The sequence below is a fragment of the Hyperolius riggenbachi genome, chromosome 5 (genome assembly GCF_040937935.1).
Source record: "Hyperolius riggenbachi isolate aHypRig1 chromosome 5, aHypRig1.pri, whole genome shotgun sequence".
In the NCBI taxonomy this organism is placed as follows: Eukaryota; Metazoa; Chordata; class Amphibia; order Anura; family Hyperoliidae; genus Hyperolius; species Hyperolius riggenbachi.
The window spans coordinates 30443387-30471054 of record NC_090650.1 but is presented as its reverse complement, the minus strand read 5'-3'; the positions used below and the strand labels follow the sequence as shown (position 1 = coordinate 30471054).

Genomic DNA, 27668 nt, shown 5'->3' with positions numbered 1-27668 from the left:
ATGTGAAGGAAGAGTGAGAGGAGCGGGCAGAGGCGGCGATCCGCCGCGATTGACGTCAGGAGGGGCAGGGCTGAAGCTGAAAGCTCTGCCCCTTCCAGGAAATGCCTGCGGATTGCCCCCCGGGTGATTTGGTAGCTCTGCAGCCCTTGTTTAGCGGTGGGGACACGGCGGATTACTTGTAATGGGAGCACTGAAGCGAACTCCCTTATGCGGCCCAGCCTCATCCTGACTTTGCCTCCTGCGGCCCCTAGGAAAATTGAGTTTGAGACCCCTGGCCTACGGTGTATGGGCAGCTGTCAGATCTCTCTTTAATCAGATTCGATCAGAGAAATCTGTCTCTTGGTCGAATCTGCCTATCATCTCTAGATGTATGGCTACCTTTAAATCATGGTTTGCTGGAATGATGGGACTGCGCGAGTTGTGTCATTTGTTTCACAACAAAAATAGAAGCAGCTTAATAAAACTTTTGTTTATTGCATGAAAAGCATAAAAGGTGACCGGAGTAGACAACCCCCCCCCCCCCCCTCCCCATCCAGTCTAATTCACTCTCCCAATAAACGGGGGGTCTCCTTCATTTCATGCCCGGTGGTCCCCAAACCCGGGCCCCAGATCATCAGGCGGCCCTAGTGGACATCCTTTGGATTGGGAAATAATGATCTTGAGAAACTGAAATTCTTTCATAGAAAACTAGAAATGTTTCTTCATCGTAAACTAAAGGAAAAAAAATAGAAATCCCATCATGGCAAAATCTCTCTCTCTAGTGCCCGGTGTTCATTCAAAACTCTCTAGTGCCCGGCGTTCATTCAAAAACAGCAGGGGCCTCTATAGTCTATCATGATTCTCTACGTCCGCCAGTGAAAACCTTCTACAAAAAAAAAACAACAACCATGTTCATTGTCACCCGCAGCTTCGGGGGAGGTCTACAGGATCTCGGGAGTATTGAAATCCAGATTCCTCCTTCCACACGGAGAATGCCGACACTGGTGATCACAGGAGGTTCCCTTTAAGGCTCAGGCGGGTCTGGGTGATGTAAGGATATAAAAAAAAAATAGAGCTATGTTTCTGTACTTTCCCAGAGCTGCCCTCCCCTCCACCCCAATAATTCTCTTTACAAAGCGCCCTAAGAAGCGCATAGCCTGAGATCATGTGATTCCTCAAGAGGCGGACTTTACTACAGTCATCAGAAAACGGAAGTCTATACAGACCAACACTGTCGGTCTAGCAGGACAGGACAGACAGGAATGTCCATAATAGGTGGGCAGGGGGTGGGGAAATAATTTTTCGGAAATTTACCCTTCACGTTCCAGTGTGGTCTACACCCCTATAAAGCTCTAACCAAGGAAGGTGGGGTTTATCCTCTCTGTAGCCAGTGCATGGAAGGCAGAGCTAGCATAGTCAAAAAACATGAAAAGAGGAAGAAGTTCAGCTATGTGCGGAGGGTCCAGAAGATGGCCTTGAGGAGCGTGTGTTCTCGGATGGGGATTTCATTCCCCGCACACGCCCTCTGCGCTTTGCTGAGACCGTGGCGTTTCTTGGAGGCCTCCCAACCTTGGGGGTTTGAGGCTGAGCCTTAGGGGTTGTGGCGGCAACTGGACTGGTATCAGCTACCTCCATTTCACCGTTGGCTGGAGATGAGTTTTGGTTCTGCCGTGCAGCTCTGTCCTCCCTGAGTTGCCGAAGTTCATCCCGAATGTCCGTCAGTACGCTCAACAGCTGTTGCTGCAGTTCTCTGTCTTGCTGACGTTGTTCCTGCTGCTTAAGCCGCTCCTCGTCCCACATGCCAAGTTCTCGGTCATACAAACGGTCCCACCGCTCCTCCAGCTCCAGCAGCCTCTGCATCTTGGCTTTCACCTCGTCTTTGCCATCTGTGGCTTCGCAAGAGCAGTCTCCATTAGCGGGAAGCTCTGTACCAGAGGAGGGGTCTCCATCCTGGGAGGAGGTGGAAGGCAAAGAGTCCTCTGGGGCATTTTCACTCGGATGTGGAGATCCAGACTGTCCCTCCCACTCATCCTGACTTTCAGGAAGTGGAGAATTTTTCCCAGCATCCTGGCTGATGGCTTCCTCGTCCTCCACATCCTCCTCCATCTTCAGCTTAAGCATTTCAATGTCACCCTTAACTACAGAAGGTGTGGGGTCGTCTCCGCCACCATTAACATTCCAGTCACTTGGAGCAGTCACATTGGAGACAGAACTCTCGGGTGAGGAAACAATGGAGTTCTGAGACTCGCAGCGGGCCGGAACGGTGATCGGCTGAGCTGCCACCACTTCTTGTTTCACATTGAGGATCCGTGGTATGGCCGGTATGGTATGGCCTGAAATAGTCTGCAGTGACGGTAGGGGTGTATGAGATGCCACCAGAGTACACAGTTCCTTCACTGTTGGCCAACCCTCCTTTATCAAAGGTTTGAATGTGATGGCTGGCGTGAGTGTTTGTAGTATTGTTGGGGTGGCCAGAGGTGTTAATGTTGGTGTGATCGCTGGAGTGACCATTGGTGTGGCTGCAGATTTGACCAGAGATGTGACTGCCGCCGGCGTGAAAAGAGGCGTGACTGCCGGTGTAACCAGAGGTGTGACCAGAGGCGTGGCTGTCGACGTGATCAGAGGTGTGGCCAGAGTTGTGGCTGTCGCAGTGACCAAAGGTGTGGCTGCCGATGTGACCAGAGGCGTGGCTGCCAGTGTGGGCACAGGCATGACTGAGAGCGTGGGCACAGGCGTGACTGCCGGCGTGGGCACAGGCATGACTGAGAGCATGGGCACAGGCGTGACTGCCGGCGTGGGCACAGGCGTGACTGCCGGCGTGGGCACAGGTGTGACTGCCGGCGTGGGCACAGGTGTAGTGTCCATTTCATTGTCTTCAGTGTCCCCTTCTTCTGACAGAAGAAAGGAGAGCTGGGCTGGAGAGGTGCTGACCATCGGAGAAAGCATAGAAATCTCAGAGCTTGGTCGTGGGCTCGCTGTGGGAGAAAACAAAAACATCAGTGAAGTCGCACAACACAATAAGCCCTGGAACAATTCTGTTGAATTCCAGGTCACACATTGAGCATGGAAATAGTGACAGAGCAATCTACAACAAGGATAATGTAGTCCCCCTTAGTATGCAGGGATGGTGTTGCTGGCTGTCTGTGGTACTAGTGGTGGGAGGGGCTGCTTCTGTCTCTTAGCTACAGAGTTCCCCAACCCTGTCCTCAAGGCACACCAGAGAAAACCACACACAATCACAGGTGGGGTAATCAGTGTCTCAGCAGAGCTGATTAACTACCTCAGTGGATTTCCACAAAACATGCACTGTTGGTGGGCCTTGAGGACAGGGGTGGGGAACACTGTCTTAGGGCCTGTTCATACTTGCTGCGTTTGTAGAACGCGTATAAATTCAAAGAAACGCAAGTTGAAAAAACGCATGCGTTTTTCTTGCGTTTGAATGCGTTTCCTATTGCGTTTTGCACAAACACGTGACCCAGGGGAAAAAAAATAATTATGGGAACCGCAGAGGAAAACGGACGCTAAAAACGCAATAGTACGAGTTTTTGATACGCGTCCATAGACTTTCATTGCGTCCGTTTCTATGCGTATCGCACAGAACTGCGTGCAGCAATGCGGATGAGAAACGTATGCGTCTCATACGCATACATGTGAACTAGCCCATTCAAAAGCATTAGGAGCCGTTTCTATGTGTTTTTGGTACCAGTACGCGTTCCCTGAAAACGGCTAGGAACGCATATAGTGTGAACAGGCCCTTAGCAGATTCTACATGAACCCACCCCAAGTAACTGGTTAAATGGAAGCACAAATAGACTTCTTCCCCCCAGCAAAGTTCAACAGTTCCCTACAATTCAGTGTAAAAGGGAACATGAAGCAAGAGGGACATGAAGGCTGACATTTCTATAGTTGCCTGGCTGGTCTGCTGATCTATGGCCTCCAATACTTTATAGATCAGCAGGACCATCAAGCAACTGGTATTGTTTAGGAGATAAATATAGAAGCCTCCATATGCATCTCACTTCAGATTCCCTTTAATATGAAGCCCTTAAAGGCCAACTGTAACAAGAGCGATATAGAGGCAGCCATATTCTTTGCCTTTTTAAGCAATACCAGTTACCTGGCAGTCCTGCTGATCCTCTGCCTCAAATACTTTTAGCCATAGACCCTGAACAAGCATGCAGCAGATCAGGTGTTTGACATTAATGTCAGAACTTACTACATTAGCTGCATGCTTGTTCCTGGTGTTATTCAAATCCTACTGCAGCCAAATAGATCAGCCGGGCTGCCAGGCAACTGGTATTGTTTAAAAGGAAATAAATATGGCAGCCTCCATATTCTTCCACCTTCAGTTGTGCTTTAACCTTCCTGGCGCGCAGGAGGTTTTCTCCGGCCCTGCTCGGCCGATTTTCTTAATTTTTTTTTTGCTGGACGCAGCTAGCACTTTGCTAGCTGCGCCAGCACACCGATCGCCGCTGCCCCGCGCCCGATCGCCGCTATCCGTTGCAGCGCGCCCCCCCCAGACCCCGTGCGCTGCCTGGCCAATCAGTGCCAGGCAGCGCCGAGGGGTGGATCGGGACTCCCAATGACGTCACGACGTTTCCTCCAGGAAATCCCGTTCTTTGAACGGGATTTCCTGATCGGAGATCGCCGAAGGCGATCGAAGCGGGCGGGGGGATGCCGCTGAGCAGCGGCTATCATGTAGCGAGCCCTGGGCTCGCTACATGATTAAAAAAAATAAAAAAATTAAAAAAAACTGCCGCGCTGCCTCCTGGCGGAATTTTTCATACCGCCAGGAGGGTTAAAACAAAAATAAAAATCAGACTCAGTTCCACGGTCCTTTAGGCCTCTTTCACAGTGGGACGGTGCGTTTGATGCAACGTTTAGGTCGCATAACGTGCCCCTAATGCAACGTATTGCAAGACTATAACTTGGACGTTATAGTACATTCTTTAGCCCTGCGTTTGGTGCGCCGTTTGTCGCACAGTGATGGAACGAAACCGGCGCATGTGTTACATTAAAAAAAACACATTACTGAGCATGTGCAACGCACACAATGCAGCAGATTTATTGCTAAACACACAGCATGCAGCACTTTCTACTAATGCTACACATTACACACTAACGCAACGTGTGCACTGTGAATGTCATACAGACTTTGTATTGCTGTGCGTTAGTCCACGTTAAAATATTTTCTAACGTGCGACTTTAACGTCGCACTGTGAAAGAGGCCTTAGGCCGGTTTTAAACTTGATTGTTGCGGTGTGGATACGATGCTCATGCCGCATCCCACCATGTCATCAAAAAACGACAATCATATGACCCTGCAGTAGAGTGTGCCGACAGGGTCATACGCATAGCACCGCCCCTCGACGCATGACGCACTCCCTGCTGGCCAGGGTCAAACGCATAGTGCCACCCCTCGACACGACGCACTCCCTGCTGGGCAGGGTCATACGCATAGTGCCGCCCCTCGACACGACGCACTTCCTGCTGGGCAGGGTCATATGCATAGTGCCGCCCCTCGACACGACGCACTCCCTGCTGGGCAGGGTCATATGCATAGTGCCGCCCCTCGACACGACGCACTCCCTGCTGGGCAGGGTCATAGGAATAGCGCCGCCTCTCGACACGACGCACTCCCTGCTGGGCAGGGTCATATGCATAGTGCCGCCCCTCGACACGACGCACTCCCTGCTGGGCAGGGTCATAGGAATAGCGCCGCCTCTCGACACGACGCACTCCCTGCTGGGCAGGGTCATACGCATAGCGCCGCCTCTCGACACGACGTACTCCCTGCTGGGCAGGGTCATATGCATAGTGCCGCCCCTCGACACGACGCACTCCCTGCTGGGCAGGGTCATAGGAATAGCGCCGCCTCTCGTCATGACGCACTCCCTGCTGGGCAGGGCCATAGGAATAGCGCCGCCTCTCGACACAACGCACTCCCTGCTGGGCAGGGTCATACGCATAGCGCCGCCTCTCGACACGACGTACTCCCTGCTGGGCAGGGTCATATGCATAGCGCCGCCTCTTGACGCAGTCCGTGTGGGGCAGGGAGTATGTCACTGGGATTCCTGTCAGTCCGTGCATGCATGCGCCCTGCACCTTGTTCCGGGTAGGGATGATCAATGAGATGCAAATACAGACCAATCAATTTAAACCCAGGTTTAAATTGATTGGTCCATTTTCATGCTGCATATATTTGCATAAAAATGTGCATAAATGTGCATATATGTGATCATTCCTAGCTCCAGGGTTTACACTTACTGAGTTGCCCATAGACTTCCATTACTGTGACAAAACCTATAATATTCCTATGCTATGAATTGTACAGTCTATTTTTTTTTATAATGTATCATGTTTATTTTATATTCTGTTTTGATGCCAGCTAATGTAACTAAGATCCTCTATTGTTGCTGCCCCAGACAGCTGGAGGTGCCACATGCTGAGTGTCTATAGACTTGTTTACTTATTGAAACAATGGACTTGCTGGAAACTTCTGTAGCTTCAGATCAGACCTATTGTGATCCAGGCTTTGCTGGAAGCTTCTGTGTAACGCCTATAAAGGTAAGTACACACATCCAACTTTACACCTGATTGTCATTTAAACCGGTGGTTTGAACGACCTGAAGTTAAAACAACAAGTCGTTCAGACATCCTGTACACGCTAACCAACAAGTCGTTTGATATGCTTATTTACATGTCGTTAACCAAGTTGATAATGGGCAATGGACTGGAGAGTACAATGAACTATATTAAAGGTGCCCATACACCTAACGATTTTCTCGCCGATATACAGCCGACTCGATTACAGTGATCGAATCGGCTGTGAAATCGTCGCGCAAACCGCTGACAGAAAGATCAATTTCCGTCCAAAATTGATCGTTCCCGTCGATTCCCGCCGATCCGTTCGTGCGGAAGATTTTCCTCGATCGCCGGCGGGTCGGGAGTGCGTCGATAGCGGCGTTCGAATGCCCGACGACCGACGCAATACAGCGGGTATACATTACCTGTTCCGCCGGCGCGACTCCCCTGGTCCCGGCTGTCTTCTTTGTGCGCTGGGTTCCGGACCGTTCCTGCAGCTACACAGATCTTCCTGTCCCGGCAGGAAGTTTAAACAGTAGAGCGCCCTCTACTGTTTAAACTTCCCCGGGACAGGAAGTTCAGTAGCTGCAGGAACGGTCCGGAGAAGAAGACAGTGGGGACCAGGGGAGTCACGCCGGCGGAACAGGTAATGTATGCAGGGAGGGCGGCGGCAGCTCCACAGATTGTGATCGTTTCAGGCTGAAGTCGATTCACAATCTGTTTGCAGTAAAGGTGGCCATACGATCCCTCTTTGATCAGATTCGATCAGAGATGGATCTAATCTGTTGGTCGAATCTGATGGCAAATCAACCAGTGTATGGCCACCTTAAAGCAGAATGAAACCCAGCATTTCTTCTTCGCTCTAATAGATTATTTACAGCATATTATATAACCTTTTTTTTTTTTTTTTTTTACTAGAACAGCATTTAAAGGATTACACAAAGGACTTAGAAGTTCCCTGGATGCATCCAAACTTTAGATAACGCGATCTTGTATTTAATTGTATCAAGTGAGGAACGTAAATAAAACACTTCTCTGACACTTCAGGCTCTGATGAACAAAGTCAGACAATTAGAAAGCATTTCTGCTTACCTTAGAACATGAATAAAGCAGTTTTAAATAAAATGCAAAGTCAGCTCTCAGAGAAGAAAAAAAAAAGTGTACTTTGGGAACGTATCATTTCTAAATGAATAATAATACTTATGCACAAATGCAAACATGATAACCGTATGGCATATAAAAAATAGGAAAACATGTTTTTATTGAATATTATGTCTAGGTTTATACCGCTTTAAATGAGTGATCAAACGACTTGTTTGATGATCTATAAAGGGACACTGTTTGATTTCAATCGATTCTATCAAATCTATCCATCGATCTGCCCATAGAGTTGTATTGGATCTAATGGTCCAATAATGCATTTAGATCGATTTCCAATAGATTTAATGCTAAAATCTATTGAAAATCTGTTCCTAGTGTAATGCTGGGGATACGCGGTACGTTTCTGTACCGTGTATCGACCAGCTGATCCGGCCAGCTGATAATATTCAGCTGGCCCGATCATGCTGCTCGACACGCGCCCGCTCGATCCTCGCCGGCGGACAATGGCAGGGAATCGAGCGCTGATAAAGAAGCGCTGCAATCAATCCGCGCGGACGTGACGGGGACGCAGCTGGGGTCGATCCAGCAGCTAATCGGCCGCTGGATCGACCCGTGTATTCCCATCCCAGCATAAGTCACACATCAGATTCCTGTCAGATTCGACTTGACAGGCATCTGACAGAAATCTGATGGTCGAATCTGCTGCAAATGTATAAGTGTATGGCCACCTTTAATGTCCAACTAATCGACTTTCAAACAACAAGTAGTTTGTACACATGTACGGACCTAACTCTCGTTTGAACGACAGTTAGTCCACGGATCCACCGAGCGGATCAGTCAAAACCACTTCTATCAGTCCAACGATCGAACGTACACACGTCCAACCGTTGTTCAAATGAACGGTTTGTAACGACAAGCCGTTCAGAAAATTCAGACGTGTGTATGTACCTTAAGAGCCAGGTGAGCTGCATTTTGAGGGAGAATTGTGCTGAAATTGTGAATGAGCAGATCTGCTGTATATTCTTTCGATGGAGTCTGGGAGTGTTACTACTGCGTGATATGGAGTTTTACTACTGCTTAAGATGGAATAAATGAGTTACATACAACTGTCGGTCTGCTCTTGGTGTATGGACCCTCATCCCTTCACAATTATCCCAAGCACCGTGCATGAAACTCAATGCTTGCAGTAACGCGTTGCTGCCCTTTTGTTTGATACTTCCATTGCACCGCAACTGACTGCCATATGTGTGAAAGTCTCCACAGACTTGGTATTGCTTTTGCGGTCCCTTGTGGTAAAATAGGGTAACGCAACACAGGAGTTACCTGCAAGTGTAAAAGGGCCCTTAGCAAAACATGCAATTAATCATCTCATAAGTTTATTTTCACACTCAGGTGTGCTTCGGGAGACACCTCCACACACGCTGGATTCTTGGCCTAAATGGCCCCAAACAAGTTTAGTCTGGCGTGTCTATGCAGTTTCAATCCAACTACTACTTTGTTTACAGCCAGGCGATTGGCTGGTGGGGCTGCCCGCTGCAGCAGTGAGCCACGCCCAGGAAGTCAGAGGTTGTGGCGCGCGCTGTGGTGGAGACAAGGCTAGCAAGCTGCAATCAGGACAGCTCACGTTACTATTTGGCTGGTGTGAAAAGGATTGACAATAGCAGTTTCCATATTTCCGTGTAACCAGAATACCAAATACAGAGCTCTGGCCCCCTCAGTATAGTTGGGCGTCCCCCATTACATCATGCTGCATAAGTGATGATGCGCCAAGGACAAGAAGCTGCCACACACCATGGGCTTGTTTCACTAAGGGCCCGTTTCCACTCTCGCGGAAACGGCCGCGAATCCGCAGAGTTTCCCCGCAGGCAAATCGCGCGGGGAAACTCTGCCATAGGGGATAACGGCGCCGCCGGCCGAATCGCTTGCAGTAGCGATTCGGCCGGAAACCCCCACAGAATTCGCGGCGGAGGCTGCGATTCCCATAGCCGTGCATGGCACGGCTGATGGGAATCGCCTGCGATCCCGCCCACCCGCTCAGTGCCGGCGTGCGTCTACAAGACGCACGCCGCACTAGTGGAAACGAGCCCTAAGACAAATAGCATTCCTTATCAAAGTTAACACGCCTTATCAGAGTAGCATAGCGAGCGCTACAAACCCACAGGGGCTCAGGGCAGGACGAGTGGAGCTCTCGTCATTGCCAATTAGCAGGAATAAGTTCATAGCGCTCGCTATGCTACTCTGATGAGGTATGTTAACTCTGATAAGGCATGCTATTTGTCTTAATGAATCAAGCCCCATAAGAGTGAATAAAACTAAATCTATATTACCTGTGTTGTGACTTTGATATGTATGACCCATTTTACACAGCTAAAGCCAACAAATCCCGTAGTTTTAGCACCCTCCCCACCGGTGTACTTACCTCCGCCGCCTAACTTGTCCAGGCTCAGCTCCGGCATGGGGGCACCCGGCGATCCTCGGCAGTTAAAGAAGATGGATTGTCGAGGGACCCCTGTAGGAAAAGAAGAGGTCTCAGATCAGTTCAAGTGGAAATTACTCTCCCAGAATGCACTTCATGAAGAGAGGAGGCTTTGTCCCCATACAGGTAAAAAGGGCGCCGGGAAATTTGGGAGCAGAGTGAAGCCGAAAAACAGCACAACCTGCTGTAGCAAATCCCCTAGCGACGTTAATTACTATGGTAAGATGCAATTCGGCTGCCATTGCACCGGTTTTATGGCAATTTGAACTCCTTTTGCTGGTGCCCAAATTACTGGCTGAGTGCCGAAATGCCCTCGGCCACACTGCACCCTTTTTACCTGACTTGGATTTGTCACCTTAAAGATGCCAAAGTGATAAGACCCAGTTCATATTGCTTTGTCTTAGCCATGACTGTCCACAAACCAACTGCAGAGAGCTGCTGTTTTTCACCTGTTGAGTTGATTAAAACAGCTGTTCCCAATTAATCAGGGTAATTAGGATGCTTTAGAACAGCTTGGACTATTTGGAATGGTATAGAACTTTGGATTTTCCCACAGACTGACAGTTTGTGAAGGGTATGAATAATTTTGGACTGGACACTTTTTGTTTAAATATAAATAAAAGCTGAGAATTTTTTTCTTATCTTTTGGGTGACACCTATGCCACTTCCCATCAAAAAAAATTACTTGCTGGTTGAATAAAAGTAACTTTAAGCCAAAATTTACAAGGGTTATGAATAATTATGGGCAGCACTGTATATCGTTGTTCACTTTAAACTGTACTTTGTTTATAAAATGTTCAATAAATATTTTGAAAACCAAAAATTGCCACTGACCAATAATGAAAGGGGAAGCCAATTAACCTACAGTATCTGAATGTTTTTGGAATATGGGAGAAGACTGGAGTGCCCGGAGGAAACCCACACAGAAACGGGGAGAACATACAAACTCCGTGCAGAGAGTGTCCTGGCTGGGATTCAAACCAGGGACCCAGCGCTGCAAGGCGAGGGCAATAACCACGACAACACTATGCTCAACTGAGTCTTAAAGTAACCCTGAGCTGAAGCTCGGGTGCAAAACAAGAACTTACCCTGAAAAGAGGGATGCCTCAGGATCCTAATTGAGGCTTCCCCTGCTTGTCAGTAGCCAGCCTCCCCCCCCCCCCCCCCCCCCCGAGCGTGGCCCCCCTTCACATCAGGGCCGAGCAGCTCAACTTCCGTATTCATGGCCGCGCTGTACCCAGGCGAGCCCATCTGCTCATGCGTAATAGCACAGGGCCCCCGGGTCCAGCTCACTGCACATGCGCAGGCTGGGTCAACTATTGCTCAGCCATGAATCAGGAAGAGGAGTTGTCACTAATCTTTCTGGAGGGTGCGCTCAGCGACGGGGACATCAGAGCAGGGAGGGAAGCCTCAATAGGTTCCAGAGGCTTCCCTCCCTTAAGCCCAATCTACACGATACGATTCTTTGTGCGATTCGATTACGATTCTATTTACGATCCGATTAAAGTGAACCAGAGACGAAGCACCCTCATGTATTTTACCATATATATCAGTGGGAACATTAGAGAAAACACCTACACTGCTCTCTGCTTCATTCTTCACTGCTCAGCTTGTTTCTCATCAGACCTGATAAAATCCCAGACTGAGCATTCAGTCTGGCTTTGCTATGATAATTTCTGAGCAGCGCCACAAGGGGGCAGGCTTGGACTTGAAAAGACATGAGGGAACACAGACTGAGCTATAAATATTCCTGAGCAAAGCCAGACTGAATGATCAGTCGGGGATTTTATCAGGGCTGATTAGAAGCAAGCTGTGCAGTGCAGAATGAAACAGAAAGCATGGTAGGTGTACACTCTAATGTTCCCACTGATGTATATGGTAAAATACATGAGGGTGCTTCCTCTCTGGTTCCCTTTAAATCCAACATGTCCGATCAGGATTCAATTAGATTTGCCATTGCAAAACAATGGCAAATCGAATTGAATCCCGATCGGACATGTCGGATTTAATCGGATCGTAAATAGAATCGTAATCGAATCGCACAAAGAATTGTATCCTGTAGATGAGGCTTTAAAAAAGAACTGTAGCGAGAGGTATATGGAGGCCATATCTACTTCCTTTTATGCAATACCAGTTGCCTGGCAGCCCTGCTGATCTATTAGTATGCAGTAGTGTCTGAATAATGCCAGAAACAAGCATGACTCTAATCTCTCAGATCTGACAATAATGTCAGAAACACTATCTGCTGCATGCTTGTTCAGGGTTTATGGCTAAAAGTATTAGAGGCAGCGGATAACCTGGAGGAATGCTGTAAGGACACAGAGGCTGATCGTTGTATGCAGAATGTGCCTCTGTGTCCTAATAGGATTTATCAAACCACCTCGGGGTCTCTTTAAGGCAAGTATCGGATTTTGTGTTCCCGAGCTTCGGATCAGGTACACTTTAAAGCAGCGTTTGTTGCCTGGTGTGCTGGAGGACTGTTCTCTCCCCCCCTGCCGTTATTACCTTAGCAGCGGCCACTCTCCCCTCTCCGGCGCGTGTACTTTCCAGCAGCGCATCTCCCGGCTGCTGTGTGTGATGCTTCAGGAAGCAGGGCTCGGTTCCCATAGTAACGGCGATACACATCGCCTCTACAGGAAGCCGATGCCCTGCTTTCTGTCGCATCACACACACAGCAGCCGGGAGATACGCTGCTGGAAAGTACACGCGCCGGAGAGGGGAGAGCGGCCGCTGCTAAGGTAATAACAGCGGCGGGGACGGGCGGGGGGCACCACCTACCTATACTGGCCACTATACTAGCTATACTGGGGCACTATACTGGGCACTATACTGGCTATACTGGGGAACTATACTAGGTATACTGGGCACTACCTACCTATACTGAGCACTATTCTAGCTATACTGGGGCACTATACTGGGGTAACTATACTAGCCATACTGGGGCAACTAAACTCCCTATACTGGGGCAACTATGCTAGCTATGCAGCCGCACCCCAGCCCTCCCCCCCCCCATAGCCTGCTGCACACGGCACTGTCCACTAGGTTGCGCAAACATCCGATACACCCACCCCCCCCCCCCCCCCCCCCCCGCCGTTCCCCGGAGAAAAATTTGGTCAGAGAGGGTTTCCTGGGCCAGAAAAGGTTGGGAACCACTGCTTTAAAGGACTTACGAGCCCAAATAGGTAAAAAAAAAAAAAAAGAGAAGTACCTTAATCACTTTTAAATGCACGGAGGACGCCATCCGCGCCCTCCGTCGGGTTCCCGTAGTGTGATAGCCCCCGTGCCACTCCCGACCCCACGGGCGGGGTCGGGCTCCCCTTCCTCTCCTAAGAGGGCCACCGGAGCTGGCCGTGGCTGCGCAGTCCGCATACACGTTAGTGCGGCTGCGCAGCTCTAGGGCCCTCCCCCCCGATCCACGCACAGTAACGTGGATCAAGGGGGGGGGGGGGGGGGGGGGGGGGGAGAGGCCCTAGAGTTGCGCAGCCGCACTAACGTGTATGCGGACTGCGCTGCCGCGGCCAGCTCCGGTGGCCCTCTTAGGAGAGGAAGGGGAGCCCGACCCCGTCCGTGGGGTCGGGAGCGGCACGGAAGCTATAACACTGCGGGGACCCGGCGGAACTGCACGGAGGGCGCGGATGGCGTCCTCCGTGCATTTAAAAGTGATTAAGGTACTTCTCTTTTTTTTACCTATTTGGGCTCGTAAGTCCTTTAAAGAGAACCCGAGGTGGAATTTAATTATGCTAGTGGGGCACAGAGGCTGGTTGTGCACACTAACACCAGCCTCTGTTGCCCCATGGTGTGCCTCCAGGACCCCCCTGCGCGCCGCTATACCCCCCGCAGTGCTAGCGACACACAGCGTGTCGCCAGCACAATGTTTACCTCTGCTTGTCTGTTAGCGCCGCTCCCCCGCCTCCTCCGTATCGGCGCTACCCGCCCGCGTCACTTCCCTCCAATCAGCGGGAGGGAAGGGACGCGGGCAGGTAGCGCCGATACGGAGGAGTCCTGGAGGCACACCATGGGGCAACAGAGGCTGGTGTTAGTGTGCACAACCAGCCTCTGTGCCCCACTAGCATAATTAAATTCCACCTCGGGTTCTCTTTAATCAATTTTGTGCAGTTTATGGAATAAAAGCCTGACTGGAAATGTTAGGAAACCTCAGAGATGGAGGTGGGGGTCGGAGCGGTGGAGAATGGACGGATCATAGAGTAACACTGCTTCAACACTGCTTCAAGGAATAAAACGCTTGCGACACGATCGCTGCTCGACAGAGTTCAGCTGAAATATCTGAAGAGTTTGGGGTGTGTGGTAGGAATAACAAGAACATTTCTATAGCACTTTTCTCCCATAGGACTCAAAGCGCTTAGGCTCTCTCAGATTCTAATTCTTTGATTGAATTCCAGTCAGATAGGGATGAATGAGCTTAGCGTATTGGGCCATAACTGACCTGTCTATGGCTAGCTTCGGATGGAGGTTCCCTCATAACATGCTCCAGATCTTATCACTGGACAGCCAGGATTTCCACTCAGATCTGTGACCACCCTGCACACGGCATGCCTAACATCCAATACGGATGGGGGAGGGAGGTGCTCAGACCTTAACATCCATGGGGAGGATGGGGGGTGATGTGGGCGCACATGCGCGATGCCAGCCACCCAGGTATGTGCAGAAGCGCCATGGGCAGCCAGCGGGACAGCACGGTGGCGTAGTGGTTAGCGCTCTTGCCTTGCAGCGCTGGGTCCCCAGTTCGAATCCCAGCCAGGTCAACATCTGCAAGGAGCTTGTATGTTCTCCCTGTGTCTGCCTGGGTTTCCTCCGGGCACTCCGGTTTCCTCCCACATTCCAAAAACATACAGATAAGTTAATTGGCTTCCCCTAAATTGGCCCTAGATAATGAAACATGCACTACATGATACATACATAGACATAGGACTATGGTAGGGACTAGATCGTGAGCCTCTCTGAGGGACAGTTAGTGACAAGACAATATATACTATGTACAGCGATGCGTAATATGTCGGCACTATACAAATACTTAAATAAGATGACATCTAGGGGCTGGAAAAAGGTAAGAGCTGCAGCCCTGCACATTGCTCAACTTCCTGGGATCCAACACTGCAATTCTTCCTCCTGTCCTCCAGGTGACACTCTACCCCTATGGTGGGATCGCCATCCGTTACGTGCAAAACGGCGATCTCACCCGAGGGATCAAGAGCCTCCAGGGAGCAGAATAAGGGCTGCGAGCATCCAGATCCTGGGGAGGAGAGTTATAACCATGGCTGCGCCTCCATAACTTCCTGTAGCTACCCCAAGCAACGCTCGGGATTACTGCTAACAGCATCTGTTTATAACCCCAAGCCAGACTCGGGATTACCGCCAAGGAGTTTAAAGAGGAGCTGTCAACAATACTATCTCTGAAAAAAACAAAACACATATATACACAGTGGCTTGCAAAAGTATTCGGCCCCCTTGAAGTTTTCCACATTTTGTCACATTACTGCCACAAACATGAATGAATTTTATTGGAATTCCACGTGAAAGACCAATACAAAGTGGTGTACATGTGAGAAGTGGAACGAAACTCATACATCATTCCTAACATTTTTTATAAATCAATAACTGCAAAGTGAGGTGTGCGTAACTATTCAGCCCCCTTTGGTCTGAGTGCAGTCAGTTGCCTTTAGACATTGCCTGATGAGTGCTAATGACTAAATAGAGTGCACCTGTGTGTAATCTAATGTCAGTACAAATACAGCTGCTCTGTGACAACCTCAGAGGTTGTCTAAGAGAATATTGGGAGCAACAACACCATGAAGTCCAAAGAACACACAAGACAGGTCAGGGATAAAGTTATTGAGAAATTTAAAGCAGGCTTAGGCTACAAAAAGATTTCCAAAGCCTTGAACATCCCACAGAGCACTGTTCAAATGATCATTCAGAAATGGAAGGATTATGGCACAACTGTAAACCTACCAAGACAAGGCCGTCCACCTAAACTAACAGGCCGAACAAGGAGAGCGCTGATCAGAAATGCAGTCGAGAGGCCCATGGTGACTCTGGACGAGCTGCAGAGATCTACAGCTCAGGTGGGAGACTCTGTCCATAGGACAACTATTAGTCATGCACTGTACAAAGTTGGCATTTATGGAAGAGTGGCAAGAAGAAAGGCATTGTTAACAGAAAAGCATAAGAAGTCCCGTTTGCAGTTTGCCACAAGCCATGTGGGGGACACAGCAACCATGTGGAAGAAGGCGCTCTGGTCAGATGAGACTAAAAACAGAACTTTTTGGTCAAAATGCAAAACTATGTGTGGCGGAAAACTAACACTGCACATCACTCTGAACACACCATCCCCACTGTCAAATATGGTGGTGGCAGCATCATGCTCGGGGGGTGCATCTCTTCAGCAGGGACAAGGAAGCTGTCAGAGTTGATGGGAAGATGGATGGAGCCAAATACAGGGCAATCTTGGAAGAAAACCTATTGGAGTCTGCAAAAGACTTGAGACTGGGGCGGAGGTTCACCTTCCAGCAGGACAACGACCCTAAACATAAAGCCAGGGCAACAATGGAATGGTTTAAAACAAAACAAATCCATGTGTTAGAAGAATGGCCCAGTCAAAGTCCAGATCTACATCCAATCAAAAATCTGTGGCAAGATCTGAAAACTGCTGTTCACAAACGCTGTCCATCTAATCTGACTGAGCTGGAGCTGTTTTGCAAAGAAGAATGGGCAAGGGTTTCAGTCTCTAGATGTGCAAAGCTGGTAGAGACATACCCTAAAAGACTGGCAGCTGTAATTGCAGCAAAAGGTGGTTCTACAAAGTATTAACTCAGGGGGGCCGAATAATTACACACACCCCATTTTGCAGTCATTTGTAAAAAATTTTTGGAATCATGTATGATTTTCGATCCACTTCTCACGTGTACACCACTTTGTATTGGTCTTTCACGTGGAATTCCAATAAAATTGATTCATGTTTGTGGCAGTAATATGACAAAATGTGGAAAACTTCAAGGGGGCCGAATACTTTTGCAAGCCACTGTACTTAGATAAAATACTTGCTCTACGAACATAACAACAAGTATTGCACTGTCCACGTTTTGATTTTAGTGATTTTTATACAGTAAAAAAAAAAATTAATAAAGAAAATCCTTCTTAGCTTTTCCCATTTTAACTGCGGCTATTTTGAAGCCAAGCCTGATGTAATTTCCTCCCTTACTCTCCTCTGCCTGATTTGCCCGCCATTCACTATAGAAAGTGCATTGTCTCAGCATGAGAATTTTTGGCCAATCAGAGAGGAACAGAGTAGTGGGAGGGGAAAACAGGAGAGAGAGAGGCTTCAGCCAATCAGGCTGCATTAGTTAAGTCTGAGGGGAAGTAGAGAAGCAGAAAAGGACAACCCAGCATGCCCTGCAACTTCCTTTTTGTGTACCAAATTTTGTGTGTACCAAATAAGAGTCAGGTAAACTGGGGAATGATCATTTATCAACAAGAAACGTAATAGTGATTTTAACTTTTGGATTGCCTGGTTAGCATCCTTATTACTTGTTTACCAGATAAAAATAAAGCATTGATTTTTTTATTTTATGCCCAACAGTTACACTTAAATTAAATCTACATTAAAAAAAAAAATAAAATAAATAAGATGAAGGATCCACAAGTGGGATTGGGATCCCTGGTAAGGGGTGTAGAAGGTTCGACGAGCACAAAAAATGTTGCCTACAAGACAGAGCAGGCCACAGTAAGCTTTGTCTCTCCAACCTTCACCGAAACACAGAAGTATAAATTGTGGGTGGAGGGACTTTTTAAAGGATACCGGAGGTGAAATTCATGTACAAATGGAGGCTCGAGGCATGTATGTGCAGAAGTCCTCATGCCCTTCCGCCGTCCCCCTCAGTTTCTGTGTAAAAGACCTTAGATTCTGCTAAGTCGCACACTGTAGCACAAGCGTTGGTCTGGAACTGCATGCCCCTGATCACCTTCCTGTAGCCGGAAGCAATCACAAAGTCCCAGTGCACACCAAAGCCGCTAGCAGTTTCGCAATACGCTAGCGGTTTTTGGAGCAGATACCAGAGCGATTCTAGGCATGTTCAGAGACATTTTCTACACATGCCTAGCGGTTTGGTGAGCGTTTTTGTGTAGCAGATGCCAAATATTGTTACAATAAAGCTGTTACTGAACAGCTTCTGTAACAAAAACGCCTGGAAAATCGCTCCAGAGCGGTTTGCGTTTTTCCTATACTTTACATTGAGGCAGAAACGCTTCTGCAAACCGCAAACGTGCTGCAGGACCCACGTTTGCGGTTTGCGAAAAACCTCAAACCACTGGTGTGCACCATCCCATTGAAATACATTAGCCAAGCGGTGTCACGGACAGATGCAGTTGGCGGATCGCTGCTAAAACCGCTCGGTGTGCACTGGGCCAAAGAGTCTTTATGCAGTGCGCTGAGATTAACCAAATACCGACTGACACATTCCACGTCCAGCAGGTGGTGCTGCCGCTCTGACTGGATGTAGATTCAATGTCCTCCTGAACGAAGCATCCCACCGCAATCGTGCGCACCCGAGAGGGGAGATTAAGCTGTCACATGACAGCTGACATCCCCCCCTCAGTGATCAGGAGCCATCGCGATTGGCTCCTGATCACTACGATCGCCGGCCGACCATAGTGATCACTATTACAAGCGCTTTGAGTCCGACAGGAGAAAGGCGCTATACAAATACTGCAATTATTATTAGAGCAGCTGCGGTAGGAGGGGAAGAGGAGGATCCCCTCACCGTCCTGACGTTCCCCTGACGATAGTCGCTCCCCTCCGCTCTGGCCGGCATCCCTTCTCGCTCTGACTCTAAGGTCATGTCCCGGCTTGATGACGCCATTAAGCCGAGACCCGGAGTCAGTGTGAGCAGGGATGCCGGCCAGAGCGGAGGGGGCTAGAGCTGCTCATCGCAGGACCCAGGGAGGCGAGTAAAGGCTTCTGGCTGTACTGGGGACACAAATGCCTAGCTATCTAAACTGGGGATCCTGCTGCCTGACCCCCCCAACCCCCCCCAGGTAAAGCGCCCTGGTCCTTAAGGGGGGGTTAGGCTGCCGGTCCCCAAAAGGTTAAGGACACGCCCCACCAGGCCAGCGTTCACACAGGAACGAAGGGACAGATAGAAGTGAGCAGAGGGCAAGAGGACTCCTGCCCATATTTGCCCAGAGTCAGCAATTATACAGGACGTTCATCTCGGGTTTCCTTTAAATAGGCACAAAATAATCTTGATGACCATATTGACAATTCTTACTTATATAAAGACCCCCCCCCCCCCCCAATCCCTAAAAATATCACCATAGTTCACTCACCTGGCTCGATGTACATGCCCTCTTGCTCGCCATCCAGAGAGCAGTGCTGTCCGATGGTGGAGGCCACCTGTTCCTCCAGGGCGGTGAGTTTAGTGTCTATGATTGGAGTCACCCCGGGGGCTGGTGTCGCTTTGCAGGAGGTTTTACGATGGGTGATCTTCCTCTTCACCTCCAGCCGGAGGTCGCGCCACTTGTGCTTGAGGTCATCAATGCTGCGCGGGGTGTAACCCAGGTCATTGACGTGTTTCTGGATCTGGTGCCACAGCTGGCTCCTCCTCTGGTTCCTGCGGGTGGATTCTGTGCGCAGCGCCTCCGAACCATAGAGGGCACTGAAATGTTTCACCACATACTTCACAAGTGTCTCAGTCTCCTCGTTGGAAAAGTTGGCTTTTCGTTTCCTCCCGGTGAATGAACCCTGGCCCAGAGACTGCAGCAGCAGCGCCTCCTTCATCTGCAAGCTGGGCAGGCTGGGAATGGGACTCTGGGAAGTGGAGGCAGTCACTGGCAAGGTTGTGGTCACCGGCGTCACGGTAACTGTTACGAAGGTGGTTTCTGAGGTTGTGGATGTTTCCATAGGTTCTGATATAGGTTCTTCTTTGGGTTCCTCTTCAGGCTCCTCTTCAGGCTCTTCTTTCATTTCCTCTTCAGGCTCTTCTGTTGGTTCATCTTCGGGCTCCTCTTTGAGTTCCACTTTCAGCTCTACCTTTGGGGGCTCAGAGCTGGGGGCAGAAGAAGCCTTGGCAGGGGAGGTGGCAGAGTTGGAGGCCTCAGCTAGCGCTAAAGCTGTGTTCTCCTGACGAACAGCTGCACGGGTGCCGATCCTGCGGGTGGGGGTGGGTCCCAAAGACATGGCTGCGGCAGTGCTGATCACACAATCACCTTGACAATCTGATCTGGTGGACAAAAGGAAACAAAATTCAATCAAATAAACCATTGTAAAGAGCTAAAAGTAGCCAATCAACAGCATGAAGGGGCCCAAACTAAAATGGACACCCCCCCTTCAGGCTGATCGGTCCTTCGAGGTCTTCCCAGGCTGCCTGTATCCTCCTGCTAGGCGGCTCGGTAATTCCAACAGTTGGCGCAGAACTCGCCCGGCGATGGGGCGTGGCAGGCCACGCTTGTGCAGTATGCCCAGACTGGGGGAATTACTGGGCCGCCTAGCAGAGGATCCTACCAGCATGAACTGCAAGGGACCTATCAGCATGAAGGGCGCTAGAGGAAGCCCCAGATATTTATACATTTTTCCTTTAAGTCTCATGCTTCCTTTAAGAGCACAGCCCCTGGGGGATACTTAAAGAGAACCTGAACTGAAAATAAAAAGTCAAAATAAACATACACAGGTCATACTTCCCTCCCATGTAGTCTGCTCATCAATCTCTGTCTCCTCTCCTGTGTCCTGTTTGTCTCCTGTGATTGATGAAATTATCTGTCCACCATTTTGAAAATGGCCATTACCCCATAACAGCTTCCTGGTCAGCACACTGTTAAACTGTAATATCACCCACTTGAGCCATAGGGAAAAATGGACATTACCTTGCACATTCAGTTGTAACTGACAGCAGCCGATATATAACTGACAGCAACTGGTATATTTAATTTCTGACAGAATCTTGTCAGAACTGGAAGGGATCATTGCAAGAAGAAAATGGTGAGCTTCTGAGAGGAACTGATGGTGAGGTTAGTAGGTAATATTTATTTGCAGATACGTCATGTGTTTATTTTAAATAATTTTACTCAGTTCAGGTTCTCTTTAAAGTTACCCAGAGATGAAATAAAGTAAAGCTCTGATACTTACCTGGGGCTTCCTCTCACCACATAAATACATATAAGTCACACACCGTCCTCCCGCGATCTGCTGTTCAGCCGCGGTGAGCCCCGGTAACAGGCTCAGTGACGTCAGTCTAGGTCTAATATGCATGCGCGGGAGGTCTGCGCGTGTGCAGTAGACCCAGACTGGCATCAACTGAGCCTGTTACCGGAGCTCATGGCGGCTGAAAGGCAGACCGCGGGAGGACAGGGCAGGACTTAGACATGTTTATGGGGGCGGGTGAAGCCCCTGGTAAGTATCTGAGCCCTCTGGATCCTAATGGGGTTTTCTCCATCCTCCGAAGCCTCATTAGGATCCAGAGACTTCCCCCTCCCGAGGTAAGTGCCCCCAGGGCAGTTTTTTTTGTTACAGATTTCTTTTTAAAGGGAACCTGAACCGAGTACAATTATTTAAAATAAACACATGATGTACCTACAAATAAATATGACATACTTACCTCGCTGTCAGTTCCTCTCAGAAGCTCACCATTCTCTACTAACAACACTCCCTTCCAGTTCTGACAAGATTTGGTCAGAACTGAAATATATCAGTTGCTGTAAGTTATATATCAGTTGCTGTCAGTTACAACTGAAAGGACAACTGATGTGCAAGGTAATGTCCATTTTTCTCTATGGATTAAGTGAGCGATGTTACAGTTTAACAGTGTGCTGAGCAGGAAGCTGTTATGGGGTAATGGCCATTTTTAAAATGGAGAATTCCATTGATCACAGTGGACAAACAGGACAGGGAAGAGGAGAAAGAATGATAAGTAGATTACTTGGGAGGCAAGTATGACACGTGTATGTTTATTTCAAGTTCAGGTTCTCTTTAACATAACATATACTATTTACATATATAAAATGTAATATGTACCTGAGATGGGAGGGGGTGGAAACAAGATACATTTTAATTACCTGGGGCTTCTTCCAGTCCCCTGTAGACTGTCAGCTCCCTCTGTGTCCTCCCAGTCCAATTTATTGTGCTGCCGTCAGTCCTGTTAAAGTCTGCGGCACAGCTGAGTCATGGGCTACTGCGCCTGCGCTGTTCTGGCCACTCGCTTCCTCGGTCGCATTACGCACATGCGCAGTTCCTACTGACTCGTAACTGCGCATGTTCAGAGTGCTCTTGGTCGCGGGAGTGCGATCACTGTGGTGTGAGGCCTGGAACAGAGCATGTGCAGTAGCCCCTGGATCGCAGACTGCAATTTGGCTGCAGCAGCACAACGGGTCGGACCGGGAGGATCCACAGGGAGCTGACATACAACAGGGAGCTGGAAGAAGTCAGTAAATATTTCTACCCTTCTAGAACAGTTCTTTATCAGCATACTCTGCTTTACAGAGGAGTCACATGCCGCTTTCACCCCTACACGAGAGAAGAGTGTGGGGATTGGACAGCACTAAAAATGCAGAAATGTTACAATCCAATCCCATCACCTCACCATATATGAGGGTCTGTAGTCCCAGGTGCCGCCAACAGGCTTCTAACTCCCCCTCCCCCCCCCCCCCCCCCACAGATGTCACTGCAACAGTCTCACTCTGCTGCTACTACTCTCTCTTCCTCGCAGACATGAGTCATGTGATGGACAGAACTCGCAGACCTGAGTCATGTGATGGGACAGGTCATGTGACAGTTAGGTCATGTGACAAATGTGCCTGTGCCAAGAATCAAGAAAGTATGTTGAATGCAGAGAGGGCAGCAGTAGCTGAGCAAGAAGATGGCCAAGGGCAAAGAACTGATAAGAGCAGAAACATTGAAAAGACCATGTCAAAATTCAACAGCAACTTCACAATACTGCACACACATGGAGGAAAGGGAGGCAGTGCACTAATACACATACTGGGACAGAGGATGGTGCAGTGCTGCATGGGGAGTGGTTTGGATCAGGGCTGTGGAGTCGGTACAAAAATCCACCGACTCCGACTCCTCAGTTTAGGATTCCACCGACTCAGACTCCTCTAATTTGCATATTACAATCTTGTTGATTGAAAGTATGTAACATGAAATACGTCTCTTAACTGCCAACGCTTAGGAATTTTACAAGACAACTGAAGTGAGAAGGATATGTAGACTACTATATTTATTCCCTTTAGACTAAAACTAGTCCTTGGTAAGAGTACTTGGAAAAGGTACAGACCGGAACAAAGAACATCTATCAGGTCCTAGGCAATGTAAGTGTGGGTACATGTAAGAGTGATGTGCAGGTACTCTGCAGGGGAATGAGGAGATTCTTCCTCTATTACACATTCTTCATGCACAATCTGAACCAGGTTTATGGGTGACAGACAAGACCTCTGTGTTCAATGTGCACAACATTCTCAGTGGATTCCCTGCAGCTCTGTGGGGAGTGCATATGTAGGAGTACTACTGTGTAACAAAGTAAACCTGAGACAGTTGAAATTAACGTTTTATACATACCTGGGGCTTCCTCCAGCCCCCTTCAGGCTAATCAGTCCCTCGCTGTCCTCCTCCGCCACCTGGATCTTCTGCTATGAGTCCAGGTACTTGAGCCAGTCTGGTGTAGTGCGCATGCACACACTCCGCCGACGGGAGCGTACTACACCTGCGCAGCACTATTCCGCAGGTGCAGAATGTTCCTGGCTGTGGGAGCGGCATGCGGCCGGACAGCACTGACTGGCTGAATTACCAGGACTCATAGATCCAGGTGGTGGAGGTGGACAGCGAGGGACTGATTAGCCTGAAGGGGGCTGGAAGAGGGATGTATAAAACTTTTCTTTTCATCCTTCTCAGGTACCATTTAATTCGTAGTCACCAAACCAAATTTTAACAACATATCAAATTATTTGATTTCATGAGCAAAAAGAGTGCATACATTTGCATAAATCAGAATCAACGCAGAATTATTTCCATCTCATTGACCATCTCTATTAGTGACACAGCTACACATCAGGCTTTATTCTTACAGCATAGATGTTATTTAGTATATATAAGAGATTCCTGTGTACACATCATATATACAGTCACAATCAGATATGTATATCTGACTTTAAAAATACGGGGACTGCTTTATTGAAGCAGCACAAGTAACTAATTTTGATTGGTATATTTCATTGTTGTGGACTAAGCACAGCTATTACTGTATGTATAAATTATTTATGAAGACTATTATCTGAGAAATAGAACAATTTATCATATTTTCTATTTTAATTACAGTTGAAATTCATTAGAAGTCGGTGCATTTTTTCCCGACTCCGACTCCAGGCACCCAAAATTGCCCCGACTCCGACTCCACGACTCCAACTCCACAGCCCTGGTTTGGATAGAGCACTGCACAAATGGAGGAGAGGGATGCAGCATTACACATACTGGGACAGAGGATGGTGCAGTGCTGCATGGGGAGTGGTTGGGATGCAGCACTGCACAAATGGAGGAGAGGGATTCAGCATTACACATACTGGGACAGAGGATGGTGCAGTGCTGCATGGGAGTGGTTGGGATGCAGCACTGCAGAGATGGGGAAGGGGATGCGGCATTACACGTACTTGGATAGAGGGTGGTGCAGTGCTGCATGGGGAGTGGTTGGGATGCAGCACTGCAGAGATGGGGAAGGGGATGCGGCATTACACGTACTTGGATAGAGGGTGGTGCAGTGCTGCATGGGGAGTGGTTGGGATGCAGCACTGCACAAATGAAGGAGAGGGATGCAGCATGACACATACTGGGACAGAGGATGGTGCAGTGCTGCATGGGGAGTGGTTGGGATGCAGTACTGCACAGATGGGGGAGGGGATGCAACATTACACATACTGGGACAGAGGGTGGTGCAGTGCAGCATGGGGAGTGGTTAAGATGCAGCATTGCACAGATGGGGGAGGGGATGCAACATGACACATACTGGGACAGAGGATGGTGCGGTGCTGCATGGGGAGTGGTTAGGATGCAGCACTGCACAGATGGGGGAGGGGATGAAACATGACACATACTGGGACAGAGGATGGTGCGGTGCTGCATGGGGAGTGGTTAGGATGCAGCACTGCACAGATGGGGAGACACAGCATTTATGCAGCAGGGTGAGCAGTCACTCAAAAAGCACAATATGGCCTCAATTCACTAAGATCATGCTAGAGATAATAAGGCAAGAGAAAACTTACCTCCACACGTGAGAGTTATCTTACCTCTTCATTCCTTAAAGAGACTCCGTAACAAAAATTGCATCCTGTTTTTTATCATCCTACTAGTTCCAAAAGCTATTCTAATGTGTTCTGCTTTACTGCAGCACTTTCTGCTATCACTATCTCTGTAATAAATCAATGTATCTTTCCCCTGTCAGACTTGTCGGCCTGTGTCTGGAAGGCTGCCAAGTTCTTCAGTGTTGTGGTTCTGCTATGAACTCACCCTTCCAGGCCCCTTTATGCACACTGTCTGTGTATTATTTAGATTAGAGCAGCTTCTCTCTTCTCTCTTATCTTTTACAAGCTGGATAAATCGTCCTCTGAGCTGGCTGGGCTTTCACATACTGAAGAATTACAGACAAGGGCAAAGCTGTTTGCAGGAGAAAAACAAGCAGCCTGAAACTTCAGTGCATGAGAACTGCAGGGGGGAAGAAACACACAATGATCTCTTGAGATTCAAAAGGAAGGGTGTATACAGCCTGCTTGTGTATGGATGTATTTTCTATGTGTGGACATACTGTAACCTACTTCCTGTTTTGGTGGCCAGTTTGTTTGTTTATAAACAAACTTTTTAAAACTGTTTTTAACCACTTAATGCGGCGAGGAGCGGCGAAATTGTGACAGAGGGTAATAGGAGATGTCCCCTAATGCACTGGTATGTTTACTTTTGTGCGATTTTAACAATACAGATTCTCTTTAAGTTACCTCTCCTGTAGTTAATTTACCTCCTCTGTAGTTAAATTTACCTCCACAGGGCTCTATTCATAAAACCTTCCCGCAAGTTTTCCGCTCAAAACAGCGGATTTTCCCGTCCATTTAGCAAAGTGGGCATTCAAAAAAGCTGTTCCCGCATGAAAATCTACAATCCCCCAGCAGAGCGAGACATTTCCGCCTTCTCCAGTGTTTTTCTAGATTAATCTAGAAAAAAGTAACAAAATGGCCATTCATAAAGATTAGAGGAAGCGGTATGTGGACGGGAAATACCGCTTCCTCTGATTTTGCGGATTACATACAAGTGAATGGGACAGACCTCCCAGAGAGAGCAGTGCACGGAGGGACTCTGCCGGCTGAAGTGTTTCCGCATGCCTTCCGACAGCTTACCGCCAGCTTTCAGCGGGAGATCTCCGCTCTTGCATCGCAGCTTTCAAGATTTCTTTGAATGACCACCCAGAAGTGTAAAATACCGCTGCGGTATTTTACCTCCAGGAGTTTTCTCGCAACAACTTTTTTATGAATAGAGCCCTCTGTAGTTATTTTCACATGCAACTAATTAACAGCTTGTCTTTAACTCTGGAGTTATTTTAAGGATTGGAGAGTTAATTTAAAGACAGAAGAGTTAACTTTAGGCTTGCCTGAGGTAAAATGTTTCCTGAATACTACATGCCTTATCACCATGGTAACAACTCTAGAAGAGTTATTAAAGACAGGAGATAAGTTTAGTGAATTGAGGCCTGTGCCAAATTGCCATGTACGCTGCAAAACTGTATACATAGGGGCAGTACTGAATACATGGAGTGAGGGGCACTACTATATGCATGGGGGGTGCACACTATGGCATACGTTGGAAGGAGCAGGACTAAAACCATGAAGGAGAGCAATACTGTATAGATGGGCTGGGGGGGGGGGGGGGGAGTACTGCATAAATTGGGGCAGTGCACTACTGAAACATGGAGGGGGGGGCAGGGCTGCATACATGGGGCAGTGCTGATTTCATGGGAGAAGGGGGGTAAGGCATACATAGGGGGAGCGATACAGGAGCTGCATACATGGGGGGAGGGGGTGCAGTACTGCATACATGGGGGTAGGGGGTGCAAGAGCTGCACGGATCTGATTGTCCGCCTGATTCGCACAGCAGTCAGACGGCGGAGGAGGGGCGGCTCAGTAATGAGCTCTCAGCGTCCGCGCAGCGCTCCCCTCCCCCTCTGTCTGGCCGCTCCGGGAATCTCTCTCGTAAACGCTGCGGCCCGTCCGCTCCCCTCCCCCCGCGGCACTCACCATAGCGCTCAGCGGAGCTCCAGCCAGTCATGCAGCGTGCAGCACCTAATGGCTCCCGACCCAGAGGAACTGTTTACGTCACTTCCGCTCATCTCCCGCCGCCGACTACGCCCCCTCCCGCCGTCCACAACACTGCGGCGCCTACTCTCTGCTGACATCTGATGGCCACAGCTGGTAATGCGGCGCCTGCTCTCTGCTGACATCTGATGGCCACAGCTGGTAATGCGGCGCCTGCTCTCTGCTGACATCTGAT

The 27668-nt window shown here is 48.8% G+C and overlaps 1 protein-coding gene across 1 annotated transcript; it reads right to left on the bottom strand.

The window, feature by feature from the left end:
- Window positions 1–526: 526 nt before the first annotated feature.
- LOC137518073 (mucin-2-like) lies at window positions 527–27505 on the bottom strand. Its single transcript, XM_068235332.1, has 4 exons — window positions 27416–27505; window positions 19484–20376; window positions 10085–10174; window positions 527–2954 (listed from the first exon to the last, which is right to left on the bottom strand). Exons 2-4 carry the CDS (start codon window positions 20331–20333, stop codon window positions 1423–1425), a joined length of 2472 nt encoding a protein of 823 aa, XP_068091433.1. The 5' UTR covers window positions 20334–20376; window positions 27416–27505; the 3' UTR covers window positions 527–1422.
- Between the last annotated feature and the right edge of the window lie 163 nt (window positions 27506–27668).

Bases quoted from the DNA above. Each gene is read 5' to 3' on its own strand.
- LOC137518073 (XM_068235332.1), bottom strand. From the start codon at position 20,333: ATGTCTTTGGGACCCACCCCCACCCGCAGGATCGGCACCCGTGCAGCT. The intron at 10,175-19,483 runs GTGAGTGAACTA...CTTTTCCTACAG, and splicing joins GGGCATGTACATCGAGCCAG to GGGTCCCTCGACAATCCATC. The intron at 2,955-10,084 runs GTAAGTACACCG...TTTCTCCCACAG, and splicing joins GGACAAGTTAGGCGGCGGAG to CGAGCCCACGACCAAGCTCT.